Source organism: Salmo trutta, chromosome 12, assembly GCF_901001165.1.
Source record: "Salmo trutta chromosome 12, fSalTru1.1, whole genome shotgun sequence".
Classification (NCBI taxonomy): Eukaryota; Metazoa; Chordata; class Actinopteri; order Salmoniformes; family Salmonidae; genus Salmo; species Salmo trutta.
The window spans coordinates 48,469,257-48,490,654 of NC_042968.1; the positions used below are offsets into that span (position 1 = coordinate 48,469,257).

At 45.0% G+C, this 21,398-nt stretch overlaps 1 protein-coding gene across 4 annotated transcripts in view; it reads left to right on the plus strand.

Annotated features, from left to right (window-relative positions):
- Positions 1-9,876: 9,876 nt before the first annotated feature.
- Positions 9,877-21,398, plus strand: part of gpatch1 (G patch domain containing 1) — a 37,027-nt gene continuing 25,505 nt past the window's right edge. For all 4 annotated transcript variants that reach the window (XM_029768622.1, XM_029768623.1, XM_029768624.1 and 1 more), the window contains exons 1-7: positions 9,877-9,973; positions 11,592-11,726; positions 13,194-13,279; positions 13,501-13,661; positions 14,469-14,566; positions 14,719-14,777; positions 15,538-15,786. In XM_029768622.1, the coding sequence (XP_029624482.1) occupies positions 9,904-9,973; positions 11,592-11,726; positions 13,194-13,279; positions 13,501-13,661; positions 14,469-14,566; positions 14,719-14,777; positions 15,538-15,786 (858 nt within the window). In that variant the 5' untranslated portion in view covers positions 9,877-9,903. The remainder of the gene's footprint in view (positions 9,974-11,591; positions 11,727-13,193; positions 13,280-13,500; positions 13,662-14,468; positions 14,567-14,718; positions 14,778-15,537; positions 15,787-21,398) is intronic.

Sequence of the window (21,398 nt, forward strand, 5' to 3'; positions counted from 1 at the left end):
TAGGTCTTATTGTCCTGTTAGAGACTGTCCCCTCCTACAGTAGATAGGTCTTATTGTCCTGTTGGAGACTGTCCACCCCTCCTACAGTAGATAGGTCTTATTGTCCTGTTAGAGACTGTCCTCCCCTCCTACAGTAGATAGGTCTTATTGTCCTGTTAGAGACTGTCCTCCCCTCCTACAGTAGATAGGTATTTTTGTCCTGTTAGAGACTGTCCCCTCCTACAGTAGATAGGTCTTATTGTCCTGTTAGAGACTGTCCACCCCTCCTACAGTAGATAGGTCTTATTGTCCTGTTAGAGACTGTCCTCCCCTCCTACAGTAGATAGGTCTTATTGTCCTGTTAGAGACTGTCCTCCCCTCCTACAGTAGATAGGTCTTATTGTCCTGTTAGAGACTGTCCCCTCCTACAGTAGATAGGTCTTATTGTCCTGTTAGAGACTGTCCCCTCCTACAGTAGATAGGTCTTATTGTCCTGTTAGAGACTGTCCACCCCTCCTACAGTAGATAGGTCTTATTGTCCTGTTAGAGACTGTCCACCCCTCCTACAGTAGATAGGTCTTATTGTCCTGTTAGAGACTGTCCTCCCCTCCTACAGTAGATAGGTATTTTTGTCCTGTTAGAGACTGTCCTCCCCTCCTACAGTAGATAGGTATTTTTGTCCTGTTAGAGACTGTCCTCCCCTCCTACAGTAGATAGGTCTTATTGTCCTGTTAGAGACTGTCCCCTCCTACAGTAGATAGGTCTTATTGTCCTGTTAGAGACTGTCCCCTCCTACAGTAGATAGGTCTTATTGTCCTGTTAGAGACTGTCCTCCCCTCCTACAGTAGATAGGTCTTATCTTCCTGTTAGAGACTGTCCTCCCCTCCTACAGTAGATAGGTCTTATTGTCCTGTTAGAGACTGTCCTCCCCTCCTACAGTAGATAGGTCTTATTGTCCTGTTAGAGACTGTCCTCCCCTCCTACAGTAGATAGGTCTTATTGTCCTGTTAGAGACTGTCCTCCCCTCCTACAGTAGATAGGTCTTATTGTCCTGTTAGAGACTGTCCCCTCCTACAGTAGATAGGTCTTATTGTCCTGTTAGAGACTGTCCACCCCTCCTACAGTAGATAGGTCTTATTGTCCTGTTAGAGACTGTCCTCCCCTCCTACAGTAGATAGGTCTTATTGTCCTGTTAGTGACAGACTGTCCACCCTATGGGGAACGGCACCCTATTCCCTATGTAGTGCACTACTTTTTGCCCAGGACCCTGTATAAAGTAGTGCAGTATATAAGGATGAGGGTGGCGTTTGGGAAGGAGACGTTGAATGTCCAAACCCAGGTCTTTAGTATCTCACCATCATATCGAAACAATGCCTCTATTATCACGACGAGCATAAGCCAAAAGGGAAGGTTGCTGTGTGTGTGTGTGTGTGTGTGTGTGTGTGTGTGTGTGTGTGTGTGTGTGTGTGTGTGTGTGTGTGTGTGTGTGTGTGTGTGTGTGTGTGTGTGCGCGTGTCCTCGGCAGCACGCGTCTGATGTTGAAACAAGCCGTTTTGGGTTTTTTGTTTTTTACGTTGCTGCTCTAAGGACAACGCTGCTAAAGTCAACTGGCACATTATCAAAAGTTGCTTCAGAACTATGGGGTTACGCAAGGGTCAAACAACACGTTTACTGAATAACGGATTGGAACAGAAAGCAAAGTAAATAATGAAAGGAAACAAAAATACTAAGCAATAAAATAATCCTATATTTGTCCCTGGAGTGGTGTGCTTTCTGTCCTCGCGTAAAGAAACAGAAGACAGACTCCTGTGGACCGTTGCGGCTGGGACAAGGCTCCTCACTCAACCTCCAGAAGGTCAGTCCAGGCAGGCCGACAGGTTAGATAAATCCTGCCTTAGACTGGAGCACTCTGGGTCGTGACCTCCTGGTCATACGCCGTGTTCCAAACGGAACCCTATTCCCTTTATAGTGCAGGACCCATAGGGCTCTGGTCTAAAGTAGTGCACTATATAGGGAATAGGGTTCTATAGGGCTCTGGTCTAAAGTAGTGCACTATATAGGGAATAGGGTTCTATAGGGCCCTGGTCTAAAGTAGTGCACTATATAGGGAATAGGGTTCCATAGGGCTCTGGTCTAAAGTAGTGCACTATATAGGGAATAGGGTTCCATAGGGCTCTGGTCTAAAGTAGTGCACTATGTAGGGAATAGGGTGCCATAGGGCTCTGGTCTAAAGTAGTGCACTATATAGGGAATAGGGTGCCATAGGGCTCTGGTCTAAAGTAGTGCACTATATAGGGAATAGGGTTCCATAGGGCTCTGGTCTAAAGTAGTGCACTATATATAGGGAATAGGGTGCCATAGGGCTCTGGTCTAAAGTAGTGCACTATGTAGGGAATAGGGTGCCACAGGGCCCTGGTCTAAAGTAGTGCACTATGTAGGGAATAGGGTGACATAGGGCTCTGGTCTAAAGTAGTGCACTATATATAGGGAATAGGGTGCCATAGGGCTCTGGTCTAAAGTAGTGCACTATATATAGGGAATAGGGTTCCATAGGGCTCTGGTCTAAAGTAGTGCACTATATATAGGGAATAGGGTTCCATAGGGCTCTGGTCTAAAGTAGTGCACTATATATAGGGAATAGGGTGCCATAGGGCTCTGGTCTAAAGTAGTGCACTATATAGGGAATAGGGTGCCATAGGGCTCTGGTCTAAAGTAGTGCACTATATAGGGAATAGGGAGCCATAGGGCTCTGGTCTAAAGTAGTGCACTATATATAGGGAATAGGGTGCCATAGGGCTCTGGTCTAAAGTAGTGCACTATATATAGGGAATAGGGTTCCATAGGGCTCTGGTCTAAAGTAGTGCACTATATAGGGAATAGGGAGCCATAGGGCTCTGGTCTAAAGTAGTGCACTATATAGGGAATAGGGAGCCATAGGGCTCTGGTCTAAAGTAGTGCACTATATAGGGAATAGGGTGCCATAGGGCTCTGGTCTAAAGTAGTGCACTATATAGGGAATAGGGAGCCATTCTCTGGTGTTCATCGAGTTACAGTGAACCAGTAAGACCCTCTGTGTTAGATAAGGTGACAGTAATGCCTCTATAGACGGCAAGCTGTCTTCCGCAGTGACAAGCTGCACTGGAACAACAAGCCTGATACCAACAGGCTCCTGAACAGCTTTTACAGTGAGGGGAAAAAAGTATTTGATCCCCTGGTGATTTTGTACGTTTGCCCACTTACAAAGAAATTATCAGTCTATAATTTTAATGGTAGATTTATTTGAACAGTGAGAGACAGATTAACAACAAAAAAATCCAGAAAAACGCATGTCAAAAATGTTATAAAATGATTTGCATTTTAATGAGGGAAATAAGTATTTGACCCCTCTGCAAAACATGAGTTAGTACTTGGTGGCAAAACCCTTGTTGGCAATCACAGATTTCAGACAATTCTTGTAGTTGGCCACCAGCTTTGCACACATCTCAGGAGGGATTTTGTCCCACTCCTCTTTGCAGATCTTCTCCAAGTCATTAAGGTTTCGAGGCTGACGTTTGGCAACTCGAACCTTCAGCTCCCTCCACAGATTTTCTATGGGATTAAGGTCTGGAGACTGGCTAGGCCACTCCAGGACCTTAATGTGCTTCTTCTTGAGCCACTCCTTTGTTGCCTTTGCCGTGTGTTTTGGGTCATTGTCATGCTGGAATACCCATCCACGACCCATTTTCAATGCCCTGGCTGAGGGAAGGAGGTTCTCACCCAAGATTTGACGGTACATGGCCCCGTCCATCGTCCCTTTGATGTGAAGTTGAAGGTGAAGTTGTCCTGTCCCCTTAGCAGAAAAACACCCCCAAAGCATAATGTTTCCACCTCCATGTTTGACAGTGGGGATGGTGTTCTTGGGGTCATAGGCAGCATTCCTCCTCCAAACACGGCGAGTTGAGTTGATGCCAAAGAGCTCCATTTTGGTCTCATCTGACCACAACACTTTCACCCAGTTGTCCTCTGAATCATTCAGATGTTCATTGGCAAACTTCAGACGGTCATGTATATGTGCTTTCTTGAGCAGGAGGACCTTGCGGGCGCTGCAGGATTTCAGTCCTTCACGGCGTAGTGTGTTACCAATTGTTTTCTTGGTGACTATGGTCCCAGCTGCCTTGAGATCATTGACAAGATCCTCCCGTGTAGTTCTGGGCTGATTCCTCACCGTTCTCATGATCCTTGCAACTCCACGAGGTGAGATCTTGCATGGAGCCCCAGGCCGAGGGAGATTGACAGTTCTTTTGTGTTTCTTCCATTTGCGAATAATCGCACCAACTGTTGTCACCTTCTCACCAAGTTGCTTGGCGATGGTCTTGTAGCCCATTCCAGCCTTGTGTAGGTCTACAATCTTGTCCCTGACATCCTTGGAGAGCTCTTTGGTCTTGGCCATGGTGGAGAGTTTGGAATCTGATTGATTGATTGCTTCTGTGGACAGGTGTCTTTTTTACAGGTAACAAGCTGCGGTTAGGGGCACTCCCTTTAAGAGTGTGGTCCTAATCTCAGCTCGTTACCTGTATAAAAGACACCTGGGAGCCAGAAATCTTTCTGATTGAGAGGGGGTCAAATACTTATTTCCCTCATTAAAATGCAAATCAATTTATAATTTTTTTTACATGCGTTTTTCAGGATTTTTTTGTTTTTATTCTGTCTCACACTGTTCAAATAAGCCTACCATTAAAATCATAGACTGATCATTTCTTTGTCAGTGGGCAAACGTACAAAATCAGCAGGGGATCAAATACTTTTTTCCCTCACTGTATCCCCAGGCCATAAGACTACTGAATAGATAACATGACTACACAGACTATCTGCACTGACCCTGGAACTGTCCCTGTATATAACTATTGACCCTGGAACTGTCCCTGTATATAACTACTGACCCTGGAACTGTCCCTGTATATAACTACTGACCCTGGAACTGTCCCTGTATATAGCTACTGTCCCTGTATATAGCTACTGACCCTGGAACTGTCCCTGTATATAGCTACTGACCCTGGAACTGACCCTGTATATAGCTACTGACCCTGGAACTGACCCTGTATATAGCTACTGACCCTGGAACTGACCCTGTATATAGCTACTGACCCTGTATATAGCTACTGACCCTGTATATAACTACTGACCCTGGAACTGTCCCTGTATATAGCTATTGACCCTGTATATAGCTACTGACCCTGTATATAGCTACTGACCCTGTATATAGCTACTGACCCTGTATATAACTACTGACCCTGTATATAGCTACTGACCCTGTATATAGCTACTGACCCTGTATATAGCTACTGACCCTGGAACTGTCCCTGTATATAGCTACTGACCCTGTATATAACTACTGACCCTGGAACTGACCCTGTATATAGCTACTGACCCTGTATATAACTACTGACCCTGGAACTGTCCCTGTATATAACTACTGACCCTGGAACTGTCCCTGTATATAACTACTGACCCTGTATATAGCTACTGACCCTGGAACTGTCCCTGTATATAGCTACTGACCCTGTATATAGCTACTGACCCTGTATATAACTACTGACCCTGGAACTGTCCCAGTATATAACTACTGACCCTGGAACTGACCCTGTATATAGCTACTGACCCTGTATATAACTACTGACCCTGGAACTGTCCCTGTATATAGCTACTGACCCTGGAACTGTCCCTGTATATAGCTACTGACCCTGTATATAGCTACTGACCCTGTATATAACTACTGACCCTGGAACTGTCCCTGTATATAGCTACTGACCCTGGAACTGACCCTGTATATAGCTACTGACCCTGGAACTGACCCTGTATATAGCTACTGACCCTGGAACTGACCCTGTATATAGCTACTGAACCTGTATATAGCTACTGACCCTGTATATAGATACTGACCCTGTATATAGCTACTGACCCTGGAACTGTCCCTGTATATAACTACTGACCCTGTATATAGCTACTGACCCTGTATATAGCTACTGACCCTGGAACTGTCCCAGTATATAGCTACTGACCCTGTATATAGCTACTGACCCTGTATATAGCTACTGACCCTGTATATAGCTACTGACCCTGGAACTGTCCCAGTATATAGCTACTGACCCTGTATATAGCTACTGACCCTGTATATAACTACTGACCCTGTATATAGCTACTGACCCTGTATACAGCTACTGACCCTGGAACTGTCCCTGTATATTACTACTGACCCTGTATATAGCTACTGACCCTGTATATAGCTACTGAACCTGTATATAGCTACTGACCCTGTATATAGCTACTGACCCTGGAACTGTCCCTGTATATAGCTACTGACCCTGTATATAGCTACTGTCCCTGTATATAGCTACTGACCCTGTATATAGCTACTGACCCTGGAACTGTCCCTGTATATAGCTACTGACCCTGTATATAGCTACTGTCCCTGTATATAACTACTGACCCTGTATATAGCTACTGACCCTGGAACTGTCCCTGTATATAGCTACTGACCCTGTATATAGCTACTGACCCTGTATATAGCTACTGACCCTGGAACTGTCCCTGTATATAGCTACTGACCCTGGAACTGTCCCTGTATATAGCTACTGACCCTGGAACTGTCCCTGTATATAACTACTGACCCTGTATATAGCTACTGACCCTGTATATAGCTACTGACCCTGGAACTGTCCCTGTATATAGCTACTGACCCTGGAACTGTCCCTGTATATAGCTACTGACCCTGGAACTGTCCCTGTATATAACTACTGACCCTGTATATAGCTACTGACCCTGTATATAGCTACTGTCCCTGTATATAGCTACTGACCCTGGAACTGACCCTGTATATAGCTACTGTCCCTGTATATAGCTACTGACCCTGGAACTGTCCCTGTATATAGCTACTGACCCTGGAACTGTCCCTGTATATAGCTACTGACCCTGGAACTGACACTGTATATAGCTACTGACCCTGGAACTGACACTGTATATAGCTACTGACCCTGGAACTGACCCTGTATATAACTACTGACCCTGGAACTGACCCTGTATATAGCTACTGACCCTGGAACTGACACTGTATATAGCTACTGACCCTGTATATAGCTACTGACCCTGGAACTGTCCCTGTATATAGCTACTGACCCTGGAACTGACCCTGTATATAGCTACTGACCCTGTATATAGCTACTGTCCCTGTATATAGCTACTGTCCCTGTATATAGCTACTGACCCTGTATATAGCTACTGACCCTGTATATAGCTACTGACCCTGTATATAGCTACTGACCCTGTATATAGCTACTGACCCTGTATATAGCTACTGACCCTGTATATAGCTACTGACCCTGGAACTGTCCCTGTATATAGCTACTGACCCTGTATATAGCTACTGACCCTGGAACTGACCCTGTATATAGCTACTGTCCCTGTATATAGCTACTGACCCTGTATATAGCTACTGACCCTGTATACAACTACTGACCCTGGAACTGACCCTGTTTATAGCTACTGACCCTGTATATAACTACTGACCCTGGAACTGTCCCTGTATTTAGCTACTGACCCTGTATATAACTACTGACCCTGTATATAGCTACTGACCCTGTATATAGCTACTGACCCTGGAACTGACCCTGTACATAGCTACTGTCCCTGGAACTGTCCCTGTATATAACTACTGACCCTGGAACTGTCCCTGTATATAGCTACTGACCTTGTATATAGCTACTGACCCTGGAACTGTCCCTGTATATAGCTACTGACCCTGTAAATAGATGCTGACCCTGTATATAGCCACTGACCCTGTATATAGCTACTGACCCTGTATATAGCTACTGACCCTGTATATAGCTACTGACCCTGGAACTGTCCCTGTATATAGCTACTGTCCCTGTATATAGCTACTGTCCCTGTATATAGCTACTGACCCTGTATATAGCTACTGACCCTGGAACTGTCCCTGTATATAGCTACTGACCCAGGAACTGTCCCTGTATATAGCTACTGACCCAGGAACTGTCCCTGTATATAACTACTGACCCTGGAACTGTAACTAGGGCAGTTGCTCATGTTCCTCCAGGCCTCACAGGACATGTTCTACTTCTGTCCCAAATGCCATCCTATTCCCTGTATAGTGCACTGCTTTTGACCGGAGTAGAAAAAGGGTTGTGATTTGAGACTCAGCCTATGCTGAAGCTGTTCAGAGTGCAGAGTTTACCTCCCTCCTGATCTGGTTTCCTGGTGATAAGACAAGACAGAGAGGAGCAGCTGGGCTCGTAGAGGTGAGCAGCAACAGACAAACTCATCCCTCTCCTTCCCTCTCTGTGTCATGGTGGGGTCCAGAACCAACTCCAGGGCATCTGGACACAGTGGAGAGGGCATGGTAGTAAAACATGCAGGTTTGAGAGAAATGACCTGAATGCATGCAAGGGGCTGATATAGTGCACTAAATAGATAATAGGGTGCCCTTTGGGATGCTGGCTATCTCCTGAGTGTCTTACAGGGCGGTTAGGGTCATGGCTATCTCCCTGAGTGTCTTACAGGGCAGTTAGGGTCATGGCTATCTCCCTGAGTGTCTTACAGGGCAGTTAGGGTCATGGCTATCTCCTGAGTGCGTTACAGGGCAGTTAGGGTCATGGCTATCTCCCTGAGTGTCTTACAGGGCAGTTAGGGTCATGGCTATCTCCCTGAGTGTCTTACAGGTCAGTTAGGGTCATGGCTATCTCCCTGAGTGTCTTACAGGTCAGTTAGGGTCATGGCTATCTCCTGAGTGTCTTACAGGGCAGTTAGGGTCATGGCTATCTCCCTGAGTGTCTTACAGGTCAGTTAGGGTCGTGGCTACCCCCTACAGACAGAGCGTTAACATTTAGAGGGGAGGAGGTTTGTGTTTTCAGAGAGAAGGGAGGATTAGGTTTTATTCAGTGTCCAGGGGCCTTTTTGGAGTCTTATTCTGGATGGGTTTCTGCTGTAAGACAGTATCTGCTTTTATATAGAACAGAGGGAATGTCAATGATTTGGCGCTCAAAGAAAACAAATGACAGAGGATTTTTGTTCTCTGGCTGGACATTTGATAGCCACTGCTTTGCTCTTCAGCATGCTGGAGGCATTAAACCGTTCATTTCATTCCATGAGATGGTAGCAGCTTATCCACCCACACACTGACTCGGGCTCTCTGGTCTTTCTTTCATACACTCTACACACACACACACACACACACACACACACACACACACACACACACACACACACACACACACACACACACACACACACACACACACACACACACTAACTCTGTCTCTCTGGCTTTTCTTTCATACACACACGCCAGCTCTCTCTCTCTCTCTCTCTCTCACACACACACACACACACACACACACACACACACACACACACACACACACGCCAGCTCTCTCTCTCTCTCTCTCACACACACACACACACACACACATATATATATATATATATATATATATACACACACACACTAACTCTGGCTCTCTGGTCTTTCTTTCATACACACTACACACACGCCAGCTCTCTCTCTCTCACACACACACACACACACACACACACACACACACACACGCCAGCTCTCTCTCTCACACACACACACATACACACACTGCTTGCAATGTTACCACAAGATGTCACTCAAACTTAAGAAAACCTACAAATGTAGCTGAATGCTGATTTCCTTCTAATTACAGGATCACAGCTTGAATATATCGAACAAAACAACTCTTCTACCGATTAATACATTAGTTCCAGCAACATTTCAGTTCATTTATTACCAAATTCAATAGGCAGTGGACCAGTGAGTAAAACTCAGTCGACGTTTGAATAAGCTGTTCGCAATTTGATTGCGCCTGCGTGTGAAATTGAACGGAACGGGTTTCCGTAGTCATAGTAAAAATGGCGTCCGACAGTGATAGCGACGGGGATTTTGTTACTTTCGGAACCCCATTAGAACCGCTAGAAGAAGGTAACGGTTCGTTTTAAGTTTGGTATATGACATTAATATATGTAATTTAATAGTTATTGTGAGGGAAAGAATGACGAACGTGGTGTTTACGAGCTGCTAGTAAACGTCTCTTTTAGCTAAACTATGTTAGCCATGTTATCTCGTTTAGCTCAACAGACAGGGTTCGTTCGTTGTCATGTTTACAGCTGATAACTTGTATGTTCAGTTATCATAACAGTAACACCACGTCTCAAACTAAAACCTTATTCATTCATTAATTCATTCATTAATTAGACGAGCTATAATCACTTGCCACGTTGACATATCTGTCTGTACCTGCTGTTTAGCGACACTTTCCCCACGTCGGAAGGTTATCCATAATCGGTAGACCTGTAACTATTATTTGGGCATCATTTACATTAACGAGCAGAGCGCAAAATATAGTCTTGTTATTCAGTTTTTAAATGCAACCCTGGACGACTGTGTGATCTCTCTCTCTCCGTAATTTTCCATTTTCAACCTCTCCTCTCCCATGCCCTAGTCTGTAATATCTACATGTTTCAAGGAGACCACCAATAGTCCCTGTGCCCAAGAACACCAAGGTGACCTGTCTAAATGACTATCGCTCCGTAGCACTCACTTCTGTAGCCATGAAATGCGTTTTTAGCACCCTGGACCCCATCCAATACCCATACCACCCCCAACAGATACACTAGCTCTGGTCCAGGGCATCAGTGTGCTCACTAGCTCTGGTCCAGGGTATCAGTGTGCTCACTAGCTCTGGTCCAGGGCATCAGTGTGCTCACTAGCTCTGGTCCAGGGCATCAGTGTGCTCACTAGCTCTGGTCCAGGGCATCAGTGTGCTCACTAGCTCTGGTCCAGGGCATCAGTGTGCTCATTAGCTCTGGTCCAGGGCATCAGTGTGCTCACTAGCTCTGGTCCAGGGCATCAGTGTGCTGGGTGAGTATCAGTCTGCTCACTAGCTCTGGTCCAGGGCACCAGTGTGCTCACTAGCTCTGGTAGAGCGTGTTATGTTAACCACTGTTGCTTGTGCAGCTAGCTAATACACATAAGCTAACTAGCTAGTTCCCTCCTGTACTCCCTGTTCACTCAGGACAGCACATGGCTGCTGGAGCCAGACGCTATAAGAGAAGCATTCGGCTGCAGATTGTGGGCTGGTCGCTTCCACTTCTGTCTCTGGCGAGAACACATAATTGACATCCATATAGGGTAGCGTCTAAAAACTGGATTTTATACTTTCTTGTAAACTTCTCGGTAATGTAAATGATGTCTGATTTTTGATTTTTAGTAAGAACTGTGTAATGATTATGGATATACCTTCTGACATGGGGACAATGCCACGAAGCAAACAGGTAGCTCGTCGACCTACTTTTGACACGGGGACAATGACACTAAGCAAACAGGTAGCTCGTCGACCCTATTTGGTCAATAATTTCTCTTTCTGATCGACCTGGTTCAGGACTACAGAAATCAAGAGATGTAGTAAGGTATTGTGACTTGTTTTGTCTAGTGCTTCCAACAACAAAAAGGGGGGTGTATTTCCTAACCCGCTACTTTCCTAGTGGAAAGTTTTACTCTTCAATATCATGGCTGCTGATGTTTTTGATGGCGTGTGTAGATGAGCCTCTGAGGAAGCCTGTCCCGCTGCACGAGCAGACCGTGAAGGATGAGAAGGGACGCTACCAGAGGTTTCATGGAGCCTTCACTGGGGGATTCTCTGCTGGGTACTTCAACACCGTGGGCACCAAAGAAGGTTGGTCCTGCTGTGGCAAAGGAGTGGGAGTCTGACTCAGACGCACACTTACTCAGAGACACACACACACACACACACACACTCTCACTCTCACTCACTCAGACACACACACACTCTCACTCACTCAGACACACACACACACACGCACACTCTCACTCAGATACACAATAAGACACACACACACACACACACACACTCTCACTATCTCTCTATCTTTCCTCTCACTCACCCAGAGACGGTAGCCTGTTATTGTCATCATGTGTTGTTTAACCAGCTTCTTTCTGAGGGACCATATACCACATTATCACTATACCACATTATCACCATACCATATTACCACCATACCACATTACCACCATACCACATTACCGCCATACCACATTACCACCATACCACATTACCACCATACCACATTACCACATTACCACCATACCACATTACCACCATACCACATTACCACCATACCACATTACCGCCATACCACATTACCGCCATACCACATTATCGCCATACCACATTATCGCCATGCCATATTATCGCCATGCCATATTATCACCATGCCACATTATCACTATGCCACATTATCACCATGCCACATTATCACCATGCCACATTATCACCATGCCACATTACCACCATGCCACATTACCACCATGCCACATTACCGCCATGCCACATTACCGCCATGCCATATTACCGCCATGCCACATTACCGCCATACCACATTACCGCCATACCACATTACCGCCATACCACATTATTGCTATACCACATTATCACCATACCACATTATCACTATGCCACATTATCACCATACCACATTATCACTATGCCACATTATCACCATACCACATTATCACCATACTGAGGGACCTCACCATACCACATTACCACCATACCATATTACCACCATACCATATTACCACCATACCACATTATCGCTATACCATATTACCACCATTCCATATTACCACCATACCATATTACCACCATACCATATTACCACCACACCATATTACCACATTAACACCATACCATATTACCACCATACCATATTACCACCATACCACATTATCACCATACTGAGGGACCTCACCATGATTGATTATCTAGGTGTGTTGTGATTGTATACTGCCATTTTATTGCTATTTGATGTTCTAAACATATTGCTCACTGTATGTCTGCTGATGAGAGACATCGAGGTCATGAGAAAATGAGTTCTGATCAGTCGGGGAAATCAAAGTGCTGTAAACAACATGTTGGCTCGCTATTTAAAAAGAAGATGGAGGACGACCTATAGGATGAAAAATACCAGAGTTTAGACAAGCGCCAGCTGACGCTACCTACCGTTTTGATTTCAATTCGTTTTTACAAATTGATAATTGGGAGTAAAATATTGATATAATATAGTCCTAAGAAATCTTGCAATGTGTGACTGTATGAATCACTACTTGTTTCCTATCGCAGGGTGGACACCAGCAACCTTTGTTTCATCCAGACAGCAGAAAGCAGGCAGACAGAATGCCAGGCCAGAGGACTTCATGGATGAGGAGGTAGAACAATCAAAACATCCCATATTATCTTATTAACAACAGTATGCATTCTAGAGGCCCCGTTGTGCATTCTAGAGGCCCCGTTGTGCATTCTAGAGGCCCCGTTGTGCATTCTAGAGGCCACATCATGGATGAAATAAGAACTTTGTCAGCACAACAACCATTTCCCTTTGTGAACCAACATGACAACATGGGATGTATAATGTGTTCTGTTTCCTCAGGACCTGGGGGAGCACGGCATCGCCCCCAGACAAATCACCACTACAGCCGACTTTGCCTCAGGCAGGAAGGATGTGATCGTGGACAAGGCCAGAGTCATCACCTCTCTTTCAGCCCCTATCCCCGGGGACACTGTCCTGGAAGACTTGGTGGCTCCAGCTAGGTAACTAACCACCGCGCTGAACAGACTTGATGTGGTCACTCTGGACCCCCGTACGTCTCAAATGTCTTAACAGTACAAGGGCTTTTCTACAATCTGGCCCTCTCTGGACCTCTCAGGACCTCTCTGGACATGTAATAATTTATTGTGAGCTAAATGGTATAACTGATTCCAGATCAGTAGAACTACTCCTCTTGACACAGCCCCTGGTATTCAGTGAGCTAAATGGTATAACTGATTCCAGATCAGCAGAACTACTCCTCTTGACACAGCCCCTGGTATTCAGTGAGCTAAATGGAATAACTGATTCCAGATCAGTAGAACTATTCCTGATTCCAGATCAGCAGAACTACTCCTCTTGACACAGCCCCCTTGTATTCAGTGAGCTAAATGGTATAACTGATTCCAGATCAGCAGAACTACTCCTCTTGACACAGCCCCCCCCTTGTATTCAGTGAGCTAAATGGTATAACTGATTCCAGATCAGCAGAACTACTCCTCTTGACACAGCCCCCCTGGTATTCAGTGAGCTAAATGGTATACCTGATTCCAGATCAGTAGAACTACTCCTCTTGACACAGCCCCCCTTGTATTCAGTGAGCTAAATGGAATAACTGATTCCAGATCAGCAGAACTACTCCTCTTGACACAGCCCCCCTGGTATTCAGTGAGCTAAATGGTATAACTGATTCCAGATCAGTAGAACTACTCCTCTTGACACAGCCCCCCCTTGGTATTCAGTGAGCTAAATGTAGTTGCATTTTCCCTGATGTTGCTACGAAGCGGACTGTCCTTGTTAACTCCTGGCAGGTCCTCCGTGGGGGTGGAGTTACTGAGGAACATGGGCTGGAAGGATGGCCAGGGGATTGGACCCAGGGTGAAGAGGAAGCTGTCCAAGCAGAAAGCAGGTGGGTTACACTGAACAGATAAAGCAGCAGCGTTGTTAGCCTACTACGTTGTATTGACTGTACAGATGGACTCTTTAACTCTCACAAAGTAGTATTTTTACCTTTTTTAGCTTGTGATTTTAAAATCATTCTAAAATGTTTCTCTTTTACAGATTCTGCGACGGGGGCGTTCGGCTCGGCCTCGCCTCCCAACGGTTCATCGGGATCACAGGTAACACGGTGGTTTTGTTTCAAATTGGGTTCGTTTTTTTTTTTTTATTTCCATTTGATATAAATCGATATGTAGTTTGTTGTAGAACAGTGGAACTACTTCCTGTCGCTGCGGTAGACTCTCAGCTTAGCGGCGATATGCAGCTTGTTGTAGAACTACTTCCTGTCGCTGCAGTAGACGCTCAGCTTAGCAGCGATATGCAGCTTGTTGTAGAACTACTTCCTGTCGCTGGAGTAGACGCTCAGCTTAGCAGCGATATGCAGCTTGTTGTAGAACTACTTCCTGTCGCTGCAGTAGACTCTCAGCTTAGCAGCGATATGCAGCTTGTTGTAGAACAGTGGAACTACTTCCTGTCGCTGCACTAGACTCTCAGCTTAGCGGCGATATGCAGCTTGTTGTAGAACTACTTCCTGTCGCTGCAGTAGACTCTCAGCTTAGCATCAACATGCAGCTTGTGTACCTGTGATGTACCGTTCAGACACAAAATGACTGACAGTCCGATCAGCGAAGGAGCGTTAAGGCGGGACTCCCGATCCTCCAATGGCTGCGGATGTGTAACCCGATACCCCGTAGTCATCCGAAGAAGGGAAGCGGTGATGTCAGACACAACAAAGTTGATTTCTAAGCTAATTACCTTGATAAAACAATTTAAATGATAACGAAAGTCCCCAAAAATAGGCTGACTTAACGTTTACCCCTTCCCATCACTCCAAAGATAATGTGATTGGTCGATCCGTCCCTTACTGTTATTAAACCACAGGATGAGGAAGACGGAGAATTCGTCCCTGTGAACGTGACCTTCGCTCCTAAAGACGTGACTCCTATAGACTTCGCCCCTAAAGTGGATCTCCACGGTCTGGGGTACCGGGGTCTGAACCCCCTGGCGGCCCTGAGGGGAGGTCCGGGCGCCGGACACATTAACCTGTTCACCGTGGACTCGGACAGGACCAACAGCCTGTTTGGAGAGGACAGGAAGGGACATAAACGTAGAGGAGGAGTGGCTGGACAGGTATGTATGTATGTATGTATGTATGTATATGTATGTCTCTCTCAATGTTTGTTTAGTTGGTCAGGTCCGTGACTTGAACCCTGCTCTAATAGTAGGGAAAACACTGACTGACTGACTGTTGTCTGCTCTAATAGTAGGGAAAACACTGACTGACTGGCTGTTGTCTGCTCTAATAGTAGGGAAAACACTGACTGACTGACTGTTGTCTGCTCTAATAGTAGGGAAAACACTGACTGACTGTTGTCTGCTCTAATAGTAAAGAAAACACTGACTGACTGGCTGTTGTCAGCTCTAATAGTAGGGAAAACACTGACTGACTGGCTGTTGTCTGCTCTAATAGTAGGGAAAACACTGACTGACTGGCTGTTGTCTGCTCTAATAGTAGGGAAAACACTGACTGACTGTTGTCTGCTCTAATAGTAGGGAAAACACTGACTGACTGACTGGCTGTTGTCTGCTCTAATAGTAGGGAAAACACTGACTGACTGACTGGCTGTTGTCTGCTCTAATAGTAGGGAAAACACTGACTGACTGGCTGTTGTCTGCTCTAATAGTAGGGAAAACACTGACTGACTGGCTGTTGTCTGCTCTAATAGTAGGGAAAACACTGACTGACTGGCTGTTGTCTGCTCTAATAGTAGGGAAAACACTGACTGACTGACTGTTGTCAGCTCTAATAGTAGGGAAAACACTGACTGACTGGCTGTTGTCTGCTCTAATAGTAGGGAAAACACTGACTGACTGTTGTCTGCTCTAATAGTAGGGAAAACACTGACTGACTGTTGTCAGCTCTAATAGTAGGGAAAACACTGACTGACTGGCTGTTGTCTGCTCTAATAGTAGGGAAAACACTGACTGACTGGCTGTTGTCTGCTCTAATAGTAGGGAAAACACTGACTGACTGACTGGCTGTTGTCTGCTCTAATAGTAGGGAAAACACTGACTGACTGACTGGCTGTTGTCTGCTCTAATAGTAGGGAAAACACTGACTGACTGACTGGCTGTTGTCTGCTCTAATAGTAGGGAAAACACTGACTGACTGACTGGCTGTTGTCTGCTCTAATAGTAGGGAAAACACTGACTGACTGACTGGCTGTTGTCTGCTCTAATAGTAGGGAAAACACTGACTGACTGACTGTTGTCTGCTCTAATAGTAGGGAAAACACTGACTGACTGGCTGTTGTCTGCTCTAATAGTAGGGAAAACACTGACTGACTGGCTGTTGTCTGCTCTAATAGTAGGGAAAACACTGACTGACTGACTGTTGTCTACTCTAATAGTAGGGAAAACACTGACTGACTGACTGTTGTCTGCTCTAATAGTAGGGAAAACACTGACTGACTGACTGTTGTCTGCTCTAATAGTAGGGAAAACACTGACTGACTGACTGTTGTCTGCTCTAATAGTAGGGAAAACACTGACTGACTGGCTGTTGTCTGCTCTAATAGTAGGGAAAACACTGACTGACTGACTGTTGTCAGCTCTAATAGTAGGGAAAACACTGACTGACTGTTGTCTGCTCTAATAGTAGGGAAAACACTGACTGACTGACTGTTGTCTGCTCTAATAGTAGGGAAAACACTGACTGACTGGCTGTTGTCTGCTCTAATAGTAGGGAAAACACTGACTGACTGGCTGTTGTCTGCTCTAATAGTAGGGAAAACACTGACTGACTGTTGTCTGCTCTAATAGTAGGGAAAACACTGACTGACTGACTGTTGTCAGCTCTAATAGTAGGGAAAACACTGACTGACTGACTGTTGTCAGCTCTAATAGTAGGGAAAACACTGACTGACTGTTGTCTGCTCTAATAGTAGGGAAAACACTGACTGACTGTTGTCTGCTCTAATAGTAGGGAAAACACTGACTGACTGTTGTCTGCTCTAATAGTAGGGAAAACACTGACTGACTGGCTGTTGTCTGCTCTAATAGTAGGGAAAACACTGACTGACTGGCTGTTGTCTGCTCTAATAGTAGGGAAAACACTGACTGACTGACTGTTGTCTGCTCTAATAGTAGGGAAAACACTGACTGGCTGTTGTCTGCTCTAATAGTAGGGAAAACACTGACTGACTGACTGACTGTTGTCTGCTCTAATAGTAGGAAAAACACTGACTGACTGTTGTCTGCTCTAATAGTAGGGAAAACACTGACTGACTGACTTTTGTCAGCTCTAATAGTAGGGAAAACACTGACTGACTGTTGTCTGCTCTAATAGTAGGGAAAACACTGACTGACTGACTGTTGTCTGCTCTAATAGTAGGGAAAACACTGACTGACTGACTGTTGTCTGCTCTAATAGTAGGGAAAACACTGACTGACTGACTGTTGTCTGCTCTAATAGTAGGGAAAACACTGACTGACTGACTGTTGTCTGCTCTAATAGTAGGGAAAACACTGACTGACTGGCTGTTGTCTGCTCTAATAGTAGGGAAAACACTGACTGACTGACTGTTGTCAGCTCTAATAGTAGGGAAAACACTGACTGACTGACTGTTGTCAGCTCTAATAGTAGGGAAAACACTGACTGGCTGACTGTTGTCTGCTCTAATAGTAGGGAAAACACTGACTGACTGACTGTTGTCAGCTCTAATAGTAGGGAAAACACTGACTGACTGACTGTTGTCAGCTCTAATAGTAGGGAAAACACTGACTGACTGTTGTCTGCTCTAATAGTAGGGAAAACACTGACTGACTGACTGTTGTCTGCTCTAATAGTAGGGAAAACACTGACTGACTGTTGTCTGCTCTAATAGTAGGGAAAACACTGACTGACTGTTGTCTGCTCTAATAGTAGGGAAAACACTGACTGACTGTTGTCTGCTCTAATAGTAGGGAAAACACTGACTGACTGTTCTCAGCTCTAATAGTAGGGAAAACACTGACTGACTGTTGTCAGCTCTAATAGTAGGGAAAACACTGACTGACTGGCTGTTGTCTGCTCTAATAGTAGGGAAAACACTGACTGACTGGCTGTTGTCTGCTCTAATAGTAGGGAAAACACTGACTGACTGGCTGTTGTCTGCTCTAATAGTAGGGAAAACACTGACTGACTGACTGTTGTCAGCTCTAATAGTAGGGAAAACACTGACTGACTGGCTGTTGTCTGCTCTAATAGTAGGGAAAACACTGACTGACTGGCTGTTGTCTGCTCTAATAGTAGGGAAAACACTGACTGACTGACTGTTGTCTGCTCTAATAGTAGGGAAAACACTGACTGACTGACTGTTGTCTGCTCTAATAGTAGGGAAAACACTGACTGACTGTTGTCTGCTCTAATAGTAGGGAAAACACTGACTGACTGACTGTTGTCTGCTCTAATAGTAGGGAAAACACTGACTGACTGGCTGTTGTCTGCTCTAATAGTAGGGAAAACACTGACTGACTGGCTGTTGTCAGCTCTAATAGTAGGGAAAACACTGACTGACTGACTGGCTGTTGTCAGCTCTAATAGTAGGGAAAACACTGACTGACTGACTGTTGTCAGCTCTAATAGTAGGGAAAACACTGACTGACTGTTGTCTGCTCTAATAGTAGGGAAAACACTGACTGACTGACTGTTGTCTGCTCTAATAGTAGGGAAAACACTGACTGACTGGCTGTTGTCTGCTCTAATAGTAGGGAAAACACTGACTGACTGTTGTCTGCTCTAATAGTAGGGAAAACACTGACTGACTGACTGTTGTCAGCTCTAATAGTAGGGAAAACACTGACTGACTGACTGTTGTCAGCTCTAATAGTAGGGAAAACACTGACTGACTGTTGTCTGCTCTAATAGTAGGGAAAACACTGACTGACTGTTGTCTGCTCTAATAGTAGGGAAAACACTGACTGACTGTTGTCTGCTCTAATAGTAGGGAAAACACTGACTGACTGGCTGTTGTCTGCTCTAATAGTAGGGAAAACACTGACTGACTGGCTGTTGTCTGCTCTAATAGTAGGGAAAACACTGACTGACTGACTGTTGTCTGCTGTAATAGTAGGGAAAACACTGACTGGCTGTTGTCTGCTCTAATAGTAGGGAAAACACTGACTGACTGACTGACTGTTGTCTGCTCTAATAGTAGGAAAAACACTGACTGACTGTTGTCTGCTCTAATAGTAGGGAAAACACTGACTGACTGACTTTTGTCAGCTCTAATAGTAGGGAAAACACTGACTGACTGTTGTCTGCTCTAATAGTAGGGAAAACACTGACTGACTGACTGTTGTCTGCTCTAATAGTAGGGAAAACACTGACTGACTGACTGTTGTCTGCTCTAATAGTAGGGAAAACACTGACTGACTGACTGTTGTCTGCTCTAATAGTAGGGAAAACACTGACTGACTGACTGTTGTCTGCTCTAATAGTAGGGAAAACACTGACTGACTGGCTGTTGTCTGCTCTAATAGTAGGGAAAACACTGACTGACTGACTGTTGTCAGCTCTAATAGTAGGGAAAACACTGACTGACTGACTGTTGTCAGCTCTAATAGTAGGGAAAACACTGACTGGCTGACTGTTGTCTGCTCTAATAGTAGGGAAAACACTGACTGACTGACTGTTGTCAGCTCTAATAGTAGGGAAAACACTGACTGACTGTTGTCTGCTCTAATAGTAGGGAAAACACTGACTGACTGACTGTTGTCTGCTCTAATAGTAGGGAAAACACTGACTGACTGTTGTCTGCTCTAATAGTAGGGAAAACACTGACTGACTGTTGTCTGCTCTAATAGTAGGGAAAACACTGACTGACTGTTGTCTGCTCTAATAGTAGGGAAAACACTGACTGACTGTTGTCAGCTCTAATAGTAGGGAAAACACTGACTGACTGTTGTCTGCTCTAATAGTAGGGAAAACACTGACTGACTGACTGTTGTCTGCTCTAATAGTAGGGAAAACACTGACTGACTGACTGTTGTCTGCTCTAATAGTAGGGAAAACACTGACTGACTGACTGTTGTCTGCTCTAATAGTAGGGAAAACACTGACTGACTGGCTGTTGTCTGCTCTAATAGTAGGGAAAACACTGACTGACTGACTGTTGTCAGCTCTAATAGTAGGGAAAACACTGACTGACTGACTGTTGTCAGCTCTAATAGTAGGGAAAACACTGACTGGCTGACTGTTGTCTGCTCTAATAGTAGGGAAAACACTGACTGACTGACTGTTGTCAGCTCTAATAGTAGGGAAAACACTGACTGACTGTTGTCTGCTCTAATAGTAGGGAAAACACTGACTGACTGACTGTTGTCTGCTCTAATAGTAGGGAAAACACTGACTGACTGTTGTCTGCTCTAATAGTAGGGAAAACACTGACTGACTGTTGTCTGCTCTAATAGTAGGGAAAACACTGACTGACTGTTGTCTGCTCTAATAGTAGGGAAAACACTGACTGACTGTTGTCAGCTCTAATAGTAGGGAAAACACTGACTGACTGTTGTCAGCTCTAATAGTAGGGAAAACACTGACTGACTGGCTGTTGTCTGCTCTAATAGTAGGGAAAACACTGACTGACTGGCTGTTGTCTGCTCTAATAGTAGGGAAAACACTGACTGACTGGCTGTTGTCTGCTCTAATAGTAGGGAAAACACTGACTGACTGACTGTTGTCAGCTCTAATAGTAGGGAAA